We start from the raw sequence: 16,893 nt of genomic DNA, 5'->3' as shown, positions 1-16,893 counted from the left end.
AGGTAGTCTGTTTACTTTAAATAACTCTGAACTTGTGTTTAGCAATGTGTTGGTTTGAACTGACTGTTTGGTTCACTTTTGAGTGAATAAATGTGTTTTTAAAAATCAATCAAAATCTTTCTTTCTTTCTTTCCTCTCCCTCAGTCATGTCTGTCCCATCTCTAACAACTGAAAGTAAAATAAAATAAAATAAATAATAATAACAATAAATAATAATAAGGTCAATCAAATTGACCAATATGGCAAGGCCATGATGATCCACTTGGTAAAGTAAATCCATTGGGCATCATTCTTGGCCTTCAGACAGTAAATCTGATGCCTAAAAAAACAAACAAAACCGTGCATTCAGATCATAATTATGATTGCAAAAGGATTGAAAAAAAAAACACACAGTAAAGATAGCATTATTTTACTTTAAAGCTATACTAAATGAAGCCAATCATATATCCTGGAAAAAAAAAAAACTTGTGCGAGTATTTATTTTTTCTCTGACAACTTTTAACTTTTACTTCCTACATTTTGACAGAAATATTTGTACTTTCTATTTCTTATACATACATACATACATACACACACACACATATATGTATATATAAAAGCAATGAATTTATATATATTTATTGCTTGATAATTTAATGTACAATAAAAGATATTTTATAATTAAATATTTCAAAATGAACAATCGCTTTATTCATAAATACTTCAAATGGAATGGATTTTAAGAAAAAGGGATTAAACTCAATAACAACCTGACTTCAAAATTAACTGAAAATTAATAAATTCAGATAAAAAATAACAATAGAAGAATATAGTTTTTAATTTTGGCTGCCATGTCACAGTCACGGCGACATCACTGAATTCTCTTTGATGACAGCTGCAGATGTTCTCTGTTCAGAACTGAAGAAGCTTCTCGGATGAGAGGTGAAACGTCTGGACTTCTTTAAGTTGCTTGAAGACGTTTCACCTCTCATCCAAGAAGCTTCTTCAGTTCTCTGTTCAGAACTGAAGAAGCTTCTCGGATGAGAGGTGCAACATCTTCAAGCAACTTAAAGAAGTCCAGACACGTTTCTTTACAAGCTCCTTTGACTACGATGACCTGGATGACTGAGAACCTTCACAGACAATAACATCTGTCTGCTGTGAGGAAGTGACATGAACACATTCCATCTGTGTCACTAGCTCACCCCCAACCAGTCGCGGCAGATGGCTGCCCCTTCCTGAGCCTGGTTCTGCCGGAGGTCTCTGCCTGTTAACAGGCAGTTTTTCCTCCCAACTGTCGCCAAGTGCTTGCTCATAGGGGGTCCTCTGATTGTTGGGTTTCTCTGTAATATTGTAGGGCCTTTACCTTACAATATAAAGTGCCTTGAAGCAGCGTCTTGTCAACAGGTATTTTGCAAATAAAATGTAATTGACATTTTAATTGACTGAACTGATTTCCTTTGGTTTATTAAGTCTGAGTGGTTGTATTTGAGCACTTTTGATCGACTTATATTCATTGTATTCATTCCTTAAAACCAGGTACTAATTCAAAACTTTCCACAGTGATTTTAAAACCTTAGCAAAGAGCAAAGGCAGGAAGTACTTTGGTACTTCCTGCCTTTACTTAGTTACTTAGTTACAAATACTTAGTATAAAGTATGTTTGGGGAGTGTGATTGTGTGTACAGTGTCTATTTGTGTCTGTCTCCACGTTGGGTGAGTGCCAAGTATTTATTTGTCTGTGTGTGTGCCTGTTCATCTGTGTCTATATGTCAGGTTGGGTCTGAGACTCCACCTCTCTGGGTACATCTCAGGCCCTCCAAGGTATGGAGGCCTATCTCCCCTCACCACACTCGCTGCCAGGTGACCCCTTGTCTGGGGCTCTCCTCAGCTCTTCCCAGGAGGGTGGCACGGTTGCCCTTCCGATGGTCCTCTTTGGGTGTGTGCACACAGGTGTACGCATGGGTGTTCACAGACACAAACTACACCTTTCTTGGCTGCTACCTCAAAGCACATTGCGTGCTGTTGATGTTGCGTGCTGCACAATAACATTCAGTGTTTAGTATCTACTGTCATTTACTCTTAGCTAGATTATTGCAATGGTGTTGTGTTTATTATGTTGCTCTCTTTTTTGTTTGTTTTCTCTTCTGATTTTTCTTCTCTCAACAGGTGATCCAGATTATTTTTTTGAAGTGCCCTTTCTCACTGTCTCTCTTCCCATCTGTTTTTCCTTCCCTCCCTCTCTTTCTTTCTTTCTCACTTTCCTATCCCTCAGTCATGTCTGTCCCATCTCTAACAACCGAAAATAAAATAAATGATAATATGGCAAGGCCATGATGATCCACTTGGTAAAACAAATCCATTGGGCATCATTCTTGGCCTTCCGACAATAATTCTGACTGCTACAGAACCAAACAGGACTGGCAAAAAAACAAGGTTACAGGTAACTCTGTTAAAATTTAATGTAAGCCATGATATGGAGACACTTTTATCTGATGAATTTTTTTTTCTGTGTGTCGTCAGCTCCGTTAATTCAATAATACGAGATAGCCACTGTGATGTTGGTTCAACGAGTCATCCAGTGTCGCTCTGCTTGGCTGCCAACACATAATTTTTCTGGAAATATTAACTCATTGTATTTGTTTATCGCTTGCTGATTTGATATTCCTATTAAGGGGGCGCACAGAATTATGATTGCAAATAACATGTAGTAATTCAGTTTAGCAAGAAAAGTCTTTGCACCACAACAATAACAGGGGACAAAATACATTCAGGCACGTTTGTTATCATCAAAACTATAATATGTAACAAAGACAACAGAAAGCTGTTGAGCTCTTGTTCTTATGCTCTGCTCTTAGTCTTTCAAGATGTTTTTAATAAACTGCATTAAAACCAATTTTAAAGTAATAAAATGCTTTTATTCTGCATTGAACCATCACAAGAACAATTTAGCCACTTTTAAAAATAACTTTGAATTTACAGCAGTGCAAAGGTCTCCTTGAGACAGCTGCCGCACGATGAGTGGGAGGCTTATTAAAAGCATGTTTTTACTGTCGTTCCTCCAGCATTGCAGCGTTGCCCAGTCCAAATCCTTTGGGGCCAAAGTTTTTGGCATAACAAACTGCAGAGAAAAACGAGAATTGACTGAGTCAATAATCAACATTTAGAGGTAGTTTTCAAATATGACCTGTGTGTACTGTGTGCTGCTTTGGTTTTTTTCCTGTAGTTCTGGTTAAATATTAAATGTTCTGGTTTTAAAGTGCAATGAAGATAAACAAGAACCATCTTTACAATGTGTGTGTGTTTGTGTGTGTGTATGTGTACCTTTGCAGTACAGCTCTCCATCCTTATCTGTCACTGTGGTCGACTCGAGGCTTTTACCACACAGAACGCAGCGGAAGCAGGTTTTATGCCAAGGCTAAAGACGCACATATTTGTGATTATTAATAACAAAGTGCTACAAAGTTCCTTACATGATATTGTCACACAGTGGAACTTTATATTTATCTTTTATATTGGTTTCATTTCGATTTTTTTTAGTTTATTTGCGAGTTTAGTTTTTATTGCATGATTTTATTCTTCTGTTTGTATTGCATGGTTTTTGGTGTTTTATTTGACATTGTTTTAATCCACTGTGGATTGGCTGAGCATGGGACAATTAGCTGATAGGGATCACCTGCTGAGGTATGGGTATGTCCAGAGGTGGCCTATCAGCTGTGTAAAGACCTAAGGCAGGCTAGCTGAGCACTGGAGGAGAGAAGCCCCAGACATGAAGAGGAATGCAAGAAGGCCAGGTGAAAAAGAGTTGGGAGACAGTGGGAGACTGTTGCGAGAAGTGCAACAGTGGGAGGCGCTGCGTGTAATCGACCGCCGGGCAGATGTGTACCTCTGCCTGCATATGTGAGTAACACTCTCCCCACTGTCGTATGACGGGCACAGCCGTTTTGGGAAAGGGCCGCCATAGTTATAAGCCAGGGCCTCTTCCGGGATGATTGCTCTGGCCCCTATTTATTTATTTACAGGACGCGGACGTGAGGGGAGCTGTGGTGGCATCGCATGAGGGACTCCGATGCAGAATGCAAGCTGGGCTGGGATGTGATGGGCCCAGTGAAGGGACAAGAGGGGGATAGGAGGATGCTCCTCGTCTGCCTGAGATGAGGCTGGCGTGGACTCCGCTCTGGGGAAGGAATTCCTGGCCAGCTGGTGGACCCATAAGGAACATGTGGCACACTTACATCAGGCGCTAAGCCTTGATTTCATCGTTAAGTGGCCTAAAGAGTCCAAACTGATTGGGTTGGGGGGTTTTTTTTTGGTATTGTCTTTGATTTTTGGTGTACCCAATAATCAGCAATAAAAACATACATCTAGAAGAGATACAAGATGTGAATTTAAATTGTTTGTCTGATTGGGCAACAGCAAGTAACTTTGAATTTAAGTCATACTTTAGATGCACACAAAGAATAACAGGATGGTCCTCACCTTCCCTGCTCCCATCACCTTCTCTGCTGCATAGACTGCTTTGGAGCATCGAGGGCAGCGATCTGAACTTCCAAACTTCTGGGACAATTTATTGGCGGTGGATTTTGAGGAGGCTGGTCGAGGTTTGGAGCTAGAAAAGAAACGCTGTGTGATGTCATCTTTGGTCAAAGTAGATTTTTTAAAGCAATTTTTCTCTTTAAGGTTATTTGCCTCTGCACCACTGTTTCGGTCATGGTTAAGGTTAAGGTTATAAGGTGCTCTGTCTTTATCTGTCATGAACACTTACTCATGAGGCTGAGGGCGTGCATCCTGTCCAGGAGGATCAGAGCTCAGAGCGCCAGCTCCTTGCCCGTACCCATATCCTTTCGGCCCGTACTTTTTGCCATAACAGGACTTGCAGTAAATCTCAGACTCATGCGCTGCAACTGTTGTACTGTCCAGCCCCTTTCTGCAGCTCACTTGTGTGAAGGAAACACACACATTTAGTACCATGCTGACCATGAGACTGTGTGAGATGTTTTCAGTAGAATTTCATGGTGGTATAATGGAGGTTAAATAAAGCACCCACCTAGCTAGTGTTATCAGTCAGCAGTAACATTACACATAGTCTGATGTCTTGTATTTCTATTTGTAGAAAGAGAGGGGATCATGAGGTGAAAGTTCGAGAAAAGATGAAGACTCAGAAGATGGGTGAGCTTTTCACAGAGGCCTTTCTGAGCTCCCAGTGGAACAATCTAGCAGTCACACAGGCTACTGACCAGCTGGAGAGTGTATGTTTTGGTGTAGGGGACAGTAAACTGGGAAAGTAAACTGTCACTGAGTGATCCAGTTAAGCACTTGTGGCTGTATGAAATCAGCAAGCAAGCCAAACAGAAGCAGGGTGGAAGAATCAAAGAAGCTTTGCAGGCAGGTCATTAAACACAGAAAAATACAGAGGGACTGCTGAGTAATGATGCAGGCCCAGATGGGATACACAAAGGTGAATGGAAGGAGGAAAATAGCTGGGGGGGGTTTACGTGTAAATTACTTCTATCACATATCTGCATGATTCTCCAGATCCACCATGACACCCTCTGTTGGGGCAGTGCGGGTCTGCTTACTGCAGATGAAGCAAGTCTTGTGGAAGCTTCTTGCATTACACTGGATCTCCTCTGCATGGTACACTGTCTTCTCACAGGCTGCACATTTGGCTCCTCCTCCCCAGTTTGGCATCTTCAAGAGTAAATCAAAATAAATAAATAAAGGAGTTCAAACAATCTATTGATCTGTTGTCTTGTTTTCCAGGCTAGAACTGAAATGTAAATATGATTTCAATTCCCAATTTGGATTTGAAACACCCTCTCTACTTTTAAGACTCTGCTTAAAACCTTCCTTTTTGATAAAGTTAGCCTGGATCAGGTGACCCTGAATCCTACTCTGCATTAGGCCTAGGCTGCAGAGGGTTTCCTATAATGCACTGAGCATTTCTTCTTCCCTCACTCTTTACACTCACTATGTTTTTATACACCACTCGCCTAAGGTTGGTCTTCTTTTTTCAATTCAGTTGAATTCAATTATTTTATTTATACAATTATTTTATTTATACAGCCCCAAATCAAAACAACAGTCCCCTCAAGGAGTTTTTTTTCTGTCTTACTTCCTTCAACCCCAACTGCTCTCAGCAGATAGCTGCCCTTTGGTATGCCATGTTTTGTTGGAGCTTTCTTGTTAAAAGGGAATTTTTCCTTCCCACTGTTGTTGGCATGTGCTTACTCATAGACAAGTAAAACATCGTGCAATTAAATCAGTGTTAATGTAAGGACTGACTTGATTTCCAGTATTCTGTACATGTATGTAATCATATTAAAAATCCAATTCAATTCAGTTTTATTTATGTAGCACCAAATCACAACAATAGTCACCTCTTTTTTATATTGTTAGGTAATGACCCTACAATAATACAGAGAAAACATCAACAGTCAGATGACCTCCTATGACAGTGGTTCCCAAACTTTTTTGCTAGGCCCCCCTTTGTTTCCAAGAAAAATCTTCGCACCCCCCACCACCTAACACACACCCATATTTTGTTTTCAAACTCCATTGCGGTTTATTTCACACCTCAAACATTTAGTAAACGATTGAACAAAAAAGTAAACTGCAATAAATTACAGGTAGTCATTTACTACTAGTAAATTAGTAGTAATAAACTACTAACTTTGTGAACCTACACCTTTGAAAACGCAGCTGTTTCTATGCGTTTGAGCCTTTCGTCCACACGTAAACGGCACTTCGAATCACCGAAAACTGAGATTTTTTAAAAACTCTGTTTTTGCGTTTTGTGTGGACGAGGAATACAGTTTGTCACGCAATGTGAAAGGTATGTGCCTTTTCCTACGTCAGACTGTGCGCCATGTTATGGTTTACATGAGATGAATTGCAGATAGAGACAAAATACTGTTACTGCTAATCTGTTACTGCTAATATCTTCAGTTTTTACATGCTTACATATAGACTACACACGCAGTTACTCTCCCTCCAATTAGAAAAGCAGAGGCCTCATGGTGTAATTTTACTTGTAGTTGTTTTCTCCTGTGTAATAATATTCAACATCGCTATCAATACATTTTTTTAAATGTCTCTCTGTGCAAAATGGGTTAAAAAACATAAACAACTGTGGCATACTGTTTGTCAGTGATTTGGACAGGGGGGACAAATTACGGCAAGATCAGCCTGACATTATTTGTATCCCGCTGTAACTTTACTGTATAAACAGCTAACATCTCCAAAATTTCAGGATTAGTTAGTCATTATAAGAAGTGTTTGTGAACTAAAAATCAAGAATGTGGGATACTGTTCGTGATTTGGAGAGCCCAGCGTGTGCTCCCGACAGGGAAAACCAATTCTGCAGGGGAGACCTACCTTGGCACTTGTGCAGGTGAAGCCAAAGGGCAGACATGCTTCACCATTTTTCTAGTTTTTGTTTTAGAATGAAGTTGGAAACATATTTGACGATGCTTCATCTCCTGCTTTGCGTTTGTGTGGAAGCCCCGTCAAAAAGCTCTCCGTAATGCTTGCAGGGTCCAAGCTTTCTTTTTTTTTTTCTTATCTTTTCATACCGCCACTGCCCCCCCACCAGCCCCCTCCTCGGTAATGGCTCTGGGCTCTGCTCCTCCCCAAGGAGCGGGCCCAGCACTTTGGGAATCTCTGTTTTAGAGGATCTACCTTATCTACATTTTTACATTTATAAAATTTGAAAGAGGATACTATACTGAATTTAAAAAAGGTTAAAAATCATCTCCTCACCTAAACAAACAAATAAAATCTCTATGTTTTCTGGTGGTTGTGTGTGTGTAATCTCTATGTGTACATTCCTGCATGTACGTGAATACACGTCGTCAGGGTTACGAAGATTTCAAATCAAATCAAATCAGTTCTGATATTGTCTCACTGCGATGTGTCAGTTTTTAACTCTAACATCCATCCTAACATTTACTCAGGAATGGCAGCTCTGCCCTCGCTGGCGTTCTGTCTGACATCCCAGTTTGCACTAATATCAAAGGCTGCCCATCACCTCACAGCATTGGTATGTGATATTCCAGGAACAGGGGCTTAACTGTCATATTGGACAGACAAAAGCTGAGCTGTCTCTCCTTCAAATTACACTGAAAACAACTGAATATTACTGAGACAGATCCTAAATTTCACGTGAAAGTGCCGCCAGCCGTTCATGGTTGTGTATAATAAATGCGTCAATGTAAACAGAGTTTACAAGAAAAATTAAAGTAGTAAGTAAAAGTATCATCGAGTACTTTACTTAGCTTGGAGTAACTACTCAAACCCTGAAAGGGAGCTTTAATACAAAAGGTAGCAGGTCCTTACCTTGACTCCAAGCTTGCTTCTGTGGCTGACTGGTGATGAGCGCTTCTGGGCTGTTTAAATACTGTCTCACCATCACCACGGTCCACTGGTGACACTTCAATGAAAGTATCCTCCTAAAATAACTTGTGACTAAGCAGGGCCCTCTGACCCTTCATCACAAGCTGAAAGAGGCCTGAACATCAGCCACTCAGATATTTGCTCTGCCCTCAGACAGAGTGCGGGAAAGTCTGACTACCAGCAGAGAAGCATTACAGGATTATATGCATGAACGGTGTATTTAAATATAACTATTGGTTGCACCACTGATGGTGAACACATGGCTGAGCTGCGGTAGTGACCTGGTGATCTTCACATCTAGTTGTAGGGTCGTGGGGTGTCATGCAATTGTTGGACGTTTCATTCTAATATTTAGGATCTTCACCATACAATATAAATTGCCATGAGGTGACTGTTACTGTGAACTGGTGCTATATAAATATAACTGAATTGAAATGAATTGCAGAACAAATGTTAAAGATTGGTCCTAAGCTTCCTACAAGGGAAAGTAAACACAGCTTGTCACAGACGTTTGAATCACGTCAGATCTCTTTACTTATTCTACTGAAGTGATACTTCATACTTAAGCTCAAGAGAGAAGGCTTTCAGGACTGTCTCCAGTCAGCTGCTAGGCCATCAAGAGATAAGAGCCTAAAAATATCTCATGAACAAGTAGCAAATGGACATATGAAATTGAACAGAATAGGATAGCCAGTAAACAAAATCAATATGAATCTGTCCACAACAGATCCACGTAAAGTAGCTTAATTAATTTAACATTTTTATGTTAATGCATTCTGTTTAATAAAATTTAACTTCAGAAGCTCTGGTGACAAATTAAAGAAAACAAAAACAAAGTGCAGAGTAAAGAGTAGAGCTTCAAGATTGAGCAATCAAGACCATGTACTGGAAGCCTATGGGGGGACAGTACCCTCACTGGTTTTTTTGACGATAGTAATACAGAGCCAGCTAATGTATCTATCCAAAATCTGCACATCTGCTAACTATTTCTTTGAAATCATTTTAATACTTAAACTCTTCTGTGAGCCCCTTGTGTCTTATGGGTGGGGGCCTCATAATCCCAGGACAGACCGTTCCTATTACGATATAAAGGTTTCATCTTAGGATAAAGGTCAGAACTCTGCAGTGGATCCTTCAAACTATGAAAGCAGATGATCAAGACCCAGAAATAATGTGCTAGTGCCGTTTCCCAGTTTTAAAAATAGTTTTAGACCCACCTGTGCCACTGGCACCAGTGGGAAGGAAAAACTTTTGACCTCCAGCAGAACCAGGCTCAGGGTGGGGCAGCCATCTGCCACAAACAACTGGGGATGAAGGGATTTAGAGAGGGAATGTAAATGCGATCTGTTCATAAGTTGGCGACGATGGCGACAAAGGATGCATTTTTTTCTTTTCTTTTTTACAAAATACATATTTAAAATTTATTAAGCATTTTTAAATTTAGCAGGACATCAGATACAAGTGTAATTTTCTTATAAATTAATCTCACAATTTCTCATTTGTCTTAGGATGTCTTACAAATATTCACAGGTTCTCAGCAATTCCATTCAAGGGGTAACAGTTAACATGTACATGCCGTATGTGCAAAAGTGATCTTGCTAGATTTTACTCGAGTGCTGATGTCATTTTACTAGTACTGACAAACTGAAAAAAGGAATAAAAATATCCATATTAGCAGAAATGGAAAAACAAAGCAAACAAAAAAAAACCAAAACAAACAAATAAAAAATATCTTATTCTTACATTTCTCCCCATGCCATTCTATTCCTGTGAAACAGACCACATAAGCATCACAATGAGCACGACGGTAGTGTTGATGAATATCGGGATAAACCTGCTTTTTTAGAGCTGGCTGTCATAAGAATGAAGGCAGTGAAGCTGCTGTGAAATGTTTTCAGAGGTAATGAATACTGTGTAAATGCTAAACAGGTTAAAAAGGGGGAGGAAAAAAAAACACCCATCCACCCACAACATAAACAACACCCACACACACAAATATGTACTCTAAGATCCTTCAGGGCCCTCAGGACTCATCAGTGGTAACGTCCAGCTTTCTTTGAGGGATGTGTACAGTTTTGGTGGATGATTGTCCGGCAGTGTTTACTACAGCAGCCAGAGGCGAAAGGGAGACCGGTGTGTGAAAGAAGCTGTGCTGGGGGACCCCGCTCCCTTTAGGGGTGGCCATCAGGGGCTAGAAAACAGACAATAATTAGTTAGACTAATATTTCTCAACCAAATTAGTATATTCATTTCATTGATCTTATATGAACACTAAATCCTATCACCTCAATAATAAAACACTTGTTTCAGGTCTAATCAGACAATCAGAAGCACCTCTCTCAAACTGTTAAATCAGTGAGACAACTGAAACTAACTCAAAAACACCGCCAAGAAAACTGATGACATGCATGTAAATCCATGTGTGCCATGAAGTCTGAAAGCAGAACAGATTAAGTCTGGTTTAGAGGCCCACGCTGTTTGTTTATACCTGCTGTACACCGATCAGGGCCACTTGATGTGGGGATACAGTCTGCTGAATGTGCACAGGGGACAGAGGTTTGATGAAAACCATGGCCCTCTGCTGCAGAGTCAGGGGGCTCGGCAATGGACTGGTCAGGGTGTTGGCACGCTCTGGAGTCTGAGGTGTAGCAAATGCACTTCCTGGGCTGGAGCTGGAGATCAGACCGAGGTTCTGCAGGGTGAAGTTTAAGATGGCAGGACTGGGACTGTTGAGGCGGTGGGCTTGCTGGGTGGCCTGTGGAGAGGCTGCGTTAGCGGGTCTTTGAAGCCGAAGGTTGGTGGGCGTAATCTCCTGGGCTGGGGCAGGTCTGGAGCCTGTAGACAGAGTAAAAGTCAGTTCTGTTGTTTGGATGTTGTTTATGCAATCTTTACTGTGCTGCACACAATGATAACTGGAGACCTAACATTTTCTTGACAGTTTAAGTATAAAATCTATGTAGTCAGAGCTCGAGCAGCACATTTAATAAAATATTTACCTGCAGTTGGTGTTTGGTAGATGTTGGGAGGTGAGATCTTGTTGCTTTCTGCTCCTGAACTTTGAACTTCCTTGTAGCTGATGAGGGACTGCTGGGAGATTGGGATCAAGTATCCAGCTGGGATTAAAGTCTGGATAGGTAGAGTAGAACAAAAGAAAATCAACAAATGAACACCTACTAACAGATCATCCTCTGATCCTTGAAGTTCTTTTAGCACTTCTACCTCAGCATGAAGCTGTCTGGGTGTGAGGGGAACAGCCCTGACCGGTGTTAATCCCGCCTCGCTGTCAGAATTTGCCACCTTCTCTTCTCTGTCCAGTAGGAGTTCCAAACTCTGCTCTAATGTCTGATTGGCTACAGCCCCGCCGGGGGTGTTGACAAACTCTGGGTCCAGGTGGAGGGCGCGAGGCGAGGGCCGACTGGTGAGCTGACCGACACGACGGGCCTTTAGGCGGGCCTGCAGGATCTCACAGAGCTTTGGCGAGGTGTCCTAGAAGGTGAACAAAGACAGGCGCTGAGAAATGAACAGTGCGGGGTGATACAGTTACATAGTTCTGTGTTGGTTATTACCAGATTATTACATAAATGGCACATTTAAGTTTTCTCACCTTAAAGGTGGGGTCAGACCTCTTAGCTTTAGAGGGGCTGCCCTCGGATGCCAACTCTGAACGCAGCCTTTTGACCCCCGAGGGACTTGCATCGGCAGCTGTGTGGCTCTTAGCTGCCGACTGGCCATTTGGGCTCTGCCCAGTCTTATCTTCAAAAGTCATAGAGCGCACTGCCAGGCTAGTTGGCTGCGGCCTGGCCAGAGGGTTTGACCTGAGCGAAGAAGGGTTCAAATACACGGCGTAGGGCCCGCTCCCTCGCTGCTGAGGTAACAGTACAGGGATCAGGGGCGAACACTGCGCGGGGATGTAGGCAACAGACCCTGATGGCTGTGCTGCCAGCAGGGCGTGTGGGATCGGGTTGGCAGTAGTATTGACTGCCTGCTCCTGAGTTGGAGGTTGTAACGGTATACGAGATGGTTCCACTGAAGTAGGAGTGGGAAGCTGTAACACGTAACCTGTGTTTGCCTCTGCAGCAGCAGGCTTTAGGCCTACATCTCCAGTCCTGCAACACAAGCAGGACAATCATTTAAATGTTTTATGTTCTTTTTAAAAGTGGATGCTCACATTGAAACATGACAAAATGTTTAATATAATGAGGTAAGCAATCTCTGTGGGTCAAAAGCCAAATAAGGTAAAACGTACAGAGTTATTACTGAAGATTTAGCTTAGGATGAGTGACAGACTAAATGGAACTAAACTTACACTGACTCCTGGTCGAGTTCAATCTTACAAATAGCAGCAAGCTGGGCCATTTTGTTTGGGAAGTCACTGTTCACTGAGGAATCACCTGAAGACAGAAGAGTAAATTTAAAAAAAAGAAAGAAAAGAAAATTAAGAAGCTTCATTGCATCATTCATAATAATTTGCTGGAGAAGGAACTTTTTTTTTTAAATGAAGAAATGTCTTTTCTGCTTACTCTTGACAGGACTGCTGGGGGCCGAGTTGATCTTGCGTCGATCATCCTGAATGCTCTTGGCGAGCTTTATGAGGGACGGGTGGCGAGTGAAGCTGCGTTTGGTCCCCGGTGACGAGAAGAGATTTTTGGCACAGTTGTCGGCAGACGCACGTGGTTCAAGTACGCCTTTCTTCTTGGGTGGGCATGCGGTTGAGGTGTTCTCCGAGTCTAGAGGAAGAGTTAAGTGCTAAGAAAACACAAACGCTACGACTACACCTTATAACTGAGGGCCAAATTTTCAGGGAGTTCTGGTGATACCTATGACTTGTGGGAAATCATCAAGGCCGACCCATTCGAACGCCGGTTTCCTCCCCCTTTCTTCTGCCACGTGAACTTTCTCAATGAGCTTCAGGCTTCGTAGCACATTAGCTATGTCGTACAGCCGCCGCACTTTGGCTGCAAACACACAACCAAACAGCGTTAATATCGACTAGTGAAGACACAAAACAGGAAATACACATAATCAACATTTAAAACTTCATAAGATGCCTTTACCCCCACCTCAATCATAACTGTCATAGAGTTCATGCATTGTTCACATGTATGCCACGACGCAGTCTCGATTAACCTTATACCAGGGGTGTCAAACATAAGGACCCGCCCAAGACTCCAATCTTGCCCAACTGGAGATGTTTGTAACACTTTCGACTTTTAAATTTTAGACTTTTAAGTCATACATTTTACAGCTTTTCATTCTCTCTTATCTCGCTCTACTGACAAAAGAACTCCCTATCAGAATTCATACTACACCAAGTAAATAAGTAATAATACACCGTTAAATGACAGAAAGTTATTATTATTTTCAAAATCTACTGTAGAAATTTGTGTTCACATTAAACAAAACAAACAAACAAACAAAAAAAAGAAGAAGAAATTTTGCCAATTATTTTTGTTTTTGTCATATAATTAAAGGACATCTCAAAACATCTCAGAAATGTGTGTCAATAAATGTTTTCACACCATCAGAAAAACAAGTTTCACCGGTCTGGCCCACCTAGGATTAAAGTGAGCTGTACATGCCCCACAAAGTAAAATGAGTTTGACATCCTTACACTACACCTTATTTGGATGAGGCTCTGTACTCACTCTTGAACTTGTTCTTGTCTTGATCTGCTGCCTGGTCCTCTCCAATCAGGATCTTTGCAGCCACGTCCAGACTGACCACACGAGGATTAGACACCAGAAAGAGCATGACAAACTTTTGGCTCATCACACGCAGAGATTTGTCTTTCCTACTGTTGACAGAGGCTGGACAAGACATAGGACAATAAACACAAAGGTTTGTGTTTGAACCTAACTGTTTCATTTTGTATTAGTATTTGTGTATCATCTCACAAAATTCAAAACGACAATTTTATTGTTTATATAAAAACAAAATCTTCTCCACCTGCTTTGAACTCCACTCCTGGCAGCTCCACAAAGAAGAGCTCTTTCTGTCCGTGTTCTCCGTTCTCCAAGTCCACCACCGCCACCTCGTTCTCCTTCTCCTCCCCGTCAAAGTCAAACTCCTTTTCCACAAGGCGCTGGCGGATCTGCTGCATCTGCTGGCTGTACCGGTGTTCCTCGCCCACCTGCTTCAGAATGGCCAGAGTCTCAGCCAATTTGGTTCGGCCGTGCCAGGTGTAGCGGTTCTTTGCAGAGCGGCTCACCATGTGAAGACTCTCCAGCACGTTCATGATGTCATAAATGCGTCGGCGCTCCACATCTGTGAGCGTAGGAGAAAAAATAAAATTTCTTAACTCATTAGGTAAAAGTAACTCATTGGAGGAGAAAATGAAACAAACCAGAATAAGTTACGATCATGGTGTTTTTGTGTGTGTTTTTTTGCCTAAAGCAGAACAAGTCAACTCAGATATGATGTATCATAAGAGCTATTGCTAAACAAAGTAAGTTAAGCAATCATTAGCTACAATCTATGAGCTTAATAGACATACTGAGCTCAGTGGCCACATCATCCAGGCAGATGTCATTGTTGAGGGCTGGGTTTGGGTAATCTGGATAACGTGCAAGGAACTTGTGACACAGAAGCCCCAGACTCTTCTCTTTTCTGCTAATCATTTTCTCTGACTCTTCTCCATTTTCAGGCTCCTGTAAAAAAAGACAACAGACAAGAACAGCTTTTTTACCATCTCAACATACCAGAAGATGCCTGTGACATCAGCTCTAGTATTTTATTTGTACCTGTGTAGATTCAAGACTATCCCGCCCATCGTTGTCCATACAGAGCTCCTTTTCTCGGTTTCTGATCTCAGGACTAGCAGCGCTGATGAGCATTTTGAGGTTGGAGGTCGGTGTCCAGGGATCAACTGAACCAACTTCCCTCCCTTTTTTAGGTGTGGTGAGGGGACCCATCGTGATCTGGTTGTCCACTAAGACACCACACGAACCAGTTGTTTTTGGCGTTTTTGTTGTTTTTACCAATACCTGGGGTGCAACAAAACCACCATCCTGGTGAGAAAAGGAGAAGACATATTAAGATGCAAGCCTCATATTTCTTCTCTGGTTAATACTGAAATGTAAGAATAAAAAAAATACGAATAAATTTTATCTAAACGTGGCCATATTATGCTGTACTTATTGAGCTTTGAATGAGACTTCTGGGTCAGTTTCCAAGTTAGCATAACAGTTCAATAAGGATCATATGAGCTATAGTTATCTAGGTATTACGTTACCTATGTTAACGGTATAGTTCAAAACAATCAAATACTTTAAGAAAAATCATATACAAAGGCAATTCACTTAAATAGCCATAAAAAATTAAACCTGCAAACCAGATTTCTTCGTTATTATATTTATAAATTTTACTTATGTATATATACATTTTTAGAGAATATCTTACCTCTTTTGGGGGTAAATATATTTGCCGGGGAACCGGCAGTGCAAACAATTATGAGTTTAATAATGTTCACGGTGTCAGTTTAACAAACACCATGACTTTTCTTCCTGGTAATTTTTGTCAAAGAAATCTTTTAAAACTGATCAAAACATGATTAATATTGGCGGTAACTGACGTACATTCCACCGAATCGCAGCCCCAACGGCAGGGCGGTACCGCCCTTTTTATCAGAAGCAGCCAATGAGAACGAGGCGCGAGGCAGCGGAGAGGAAGTTAATAGTGTCCCGCGCAGGTAAACAGTTTTTTGAAATCCTTGGCGCGGAACGTGCCTAAAGCAACAGTGACGGCTCGCTTTAACCTTTAACACGTTTTTGGCAAACAGTTAATAATTACTAAGTTCCACCATGAGGAACGATACTTTATTTTTATGCCGAGTCTGCTTTCCCGTGGAAAAACGTCCTACGGTTAAGGGTGGGCGTCACGTACGCCAGCTACGAGTGCCCACCGTCCGATAAGAAACAGTAAAACCGGATAAACAAGAAACATTTCAACCAAGCCCAACTGGCTTTCAAGAAACAATAAGGACCAAAGTTTAGGCTATAAGTTGTTAGCAAATCAACACATCTACGTACAGTGCCAGTGGAAAAAAAATCCACCAACATTTACTTTCCAGCCGTCTAGATCTCGTGTGTGCTTTAATAAAGCTCCCAAACCTTAGAGAAGTACATAAACAGACTCACCTAAATCCACGAAATGTGTCTCTCTCAAAGGAAACTTGACATCTTCGCAGTAGTATGTTATGGAGTCCAGGCAGTCTGGTCCGAGCGCCAATAAGGACTTTATTATGGGACTGCGCTTCTCCGCGTGCACAGAGGCGATAGAAACGTCAAAAATCATACAAAATTACTGCAAAGTTTGCGCGCCTCAGCTTTCTCTCTTCCTCTGCCAGTAAGCAGTGGCCTTTTGGTCAACGTTACTACAGTTATGAAAAGTTTGCCCAGTTGTGTCGGTGACCGGCAACATTTGGCCCGCCCAGTACGAGTATGCGCGCTCACGTCACACCCGCCCCATACCTCTTGGCGGGGAGAAAGGCGGGCCCAAATCATCTGTAGCGTCACGTAACCTT

The 16,893-nt window shown here is 41.6% G+C and overlaps 2 protein-coding genes across 6 annotated transcripts; both read right to left on the bottom strand.

Moving 5' to 3' along the window:
- Positions 1-2,874: 2,874 nt before the first annotated feature.
- On the bottom strand, positions 2,875-8,463 carry csrp3 (cysteine and glycine-rich protein 3 (cardiac LIM protein)). 2 transcript variants are annotated; one of them, XM_085276104.1, is made up of 6 exons: positions 8,316-8,463; positions 5,558-5,669; positions 4,744-4,915; positions 4,458-4,587; positions 3,303-3,396; positions 2,875-3,099 (listed from the first exon to the last, which is right to left on the bottom strand). In XM_085276104.1, exons 2-6 carry the CDS (start codon positions 5,667-5,669, stop codon positions 3,026-3,028), a joined length of 582 nt encoding a protein of 193 aa, XP_085132230.1. In that variant the 5' UTR covers positions 8,316-8,463; the 3' UTR covers positions 2,875-3,025. The 2 variants fall into 2 exon arrangements, with proteins under 2 accessions (XP_085132230.1, XP_085132224.1); XM_085276098.1 differs by lacking the exon at positions 8,316-8,463 and having other exon boundaries at positions 5,485-5,618.
- An 806-nt stretch (positions 8,464-9,269) lies between these two features.
- Positions 9,270-16,808, bottom strand: e2f8 (E2F transcription factor 8). 4 transcript variants are annotated; one of them, XM_085276082.1, is made up of 13 exons: positions 16,508-16,808; positions 15,113-15,379; positions 14,866-15,019; positions 14,581-14,636; positions 14,319-14,502; positions 14,018-14,179; positions 13,190-13,327; positions 12,893-13,099; positions 12,679-12,763; positions 11,977-12,478; positions 11,369-11,858; positions 10,861-11,207; positions 9,270-10,563 (listed from the first exon to the last, which is right to left on the bottom strand). In XM_085276082.1, the coding sequence occupies exons 2-13, from the start codon at positions 15,281-15,283 to the stop codon at positions 10,396-10,398; spliced, it is 2,664 nt and encodes an 887-aa protein (XP_085132208.1). In that variant the 5' UTR covers positions 15,284-15,379; positions 16,508-16,808; the 3' UTR covers positions 9,270-10,395. The 4 variants fall into 4 exon arrangements, with proteins under 4 accessions (XP_085132208.1, XP_085132194.1, XP_085132201.1 ...); XM_085276089.1 differs by having other exon boundaries at positions 9,275-10,563; positions 11,369-11,498; positions 11,592-11,858; positions 14,319-14,636; positions 16,508-16,806; XM_085276068.1 differs by having other exon boundaries at positions 9,271-10,563; positions 14,319-14,636; positions 16,508-16,807.
- Between the last annotated feature and the right edge of the window lie 85 nt (positions 16,809-16,893).

The sequence above is a fragment of the Mchenga conophoros genome, linkage group LG1 (assembly GCF_057382185.1).
Source record: "Mchenga conophoros isolate Kocher_MC1m ecotype Shallow Benthic linkage group LG1, M_conophoros_male_GT1.1, whole genome shotgun sequence".
Classification (NCBI taxonomy): Eukaryota; Metazoa; Chordata; class Actinopteri; order Cichliformes; family Cichlidae; genus Mchenga; species Mchenga conophoros.
Note: the sequence above shows the minus strand (reverse complement) of the source record. Positions and strands in the feature narration are given on the sequence as shown.